We start from the raw sequence: 627 nt of genomic DNA, 5'->3' as shown, positions 1-627 counted from the left end.
GCAGAAAACAACACGGATTTTCATGGTTTAGTGATACTCGACCAGGGTGCCAGGGGTGCCACAAGTCTTTTGAAGGACTCTCTCCCCCATGCCCTGTTAACCTGCCTATTGCCCACCAGGGTTTCTTGGGCATGACAATCCGTGAGGTGCGGCAGGCAATCGCTCCTCACTGAGGCCCAGGCAGAGGCAGGTGAGCGCGCGCCCCGCAGGGCCGCGGAGGAACCTCGTATTCCCTACGGCAAGGAAGCGCGGGGCAGCCGGAGAGAAGAGGAGGCGTGGCATGCGCGGGGTCTCCCAGCGCGGGCAGGGGCCGCTCCCTCCCCCCGAGAAGAGGGCGGGGGCGGGGCTGCCCAGCCGGCCTATAAAAGGGGCGGTAGTGGCGGCTGCGCGGAGCTTTTGACCTTGTCTTGTCCTGCGCTGTTCTCCTGCCCGCTCCGCTCGCTCCGCTGCAGCTATGGCGCCCAGGAAGTTCTTTGTGGGGGGGAACTGGAAGATGAACGGCGACAAGAAGAGCCTGGGCGAGCTCATCCACACCCTCAACGGCGGCAAGATCCCCGCCGAGACCGGTGAGCGCCGCGCAGCGCGGCATCCCGGCCCTGCAGCCGCCCGCGGGGCTGGGGGCGGCCC

General features: G+C 66.8%; 1 protein-coding gene across 1 annotated transcript in view; it reads left to right on the top strand.

Moving 5' to 3' along the window:
• The first annotated feature begins 387 nt into the window (after positions 1–387).
• The window catches only part of TPI1 (triosephosphate isomerase 1), a 5,117-nt gene continuing 4,877 nt past the window's right edge, over positions 388–627 (top strand). Inside the window, exon 1 of the mRNA XM_019548903.1 lies at positions 388–566. Within this exon, the coding sequence (XP_019404448.1) occupies positions 455–566 (112 nt within the window). The 5' untranslated portion in view covers positions 388–454. The remainder of the gene's footprint in view (positions 567–627) is intronic.

This window comes from Crocodylus porosus, unplaced genomic scaffold (genome assembly GCF_001723895.1).
Source record: "Crocodylus porosus isolate Cpor-Errol unplaced genomic scaffold, CroPor_comp1, whole genome shotgun sequence".
In the NCBI taxonomy this organism is placed as follows: Eukaryota; Metazoa; Chordata; order Crocodylia; family Crocodylidae; genus Crocodylus; species Crocodylus porosus.
The sequence above is the reverse complement of the archived record's forward strand: the minus strand, read 5'-3'. Positions and strand labels throughout refer to the sequence as shown.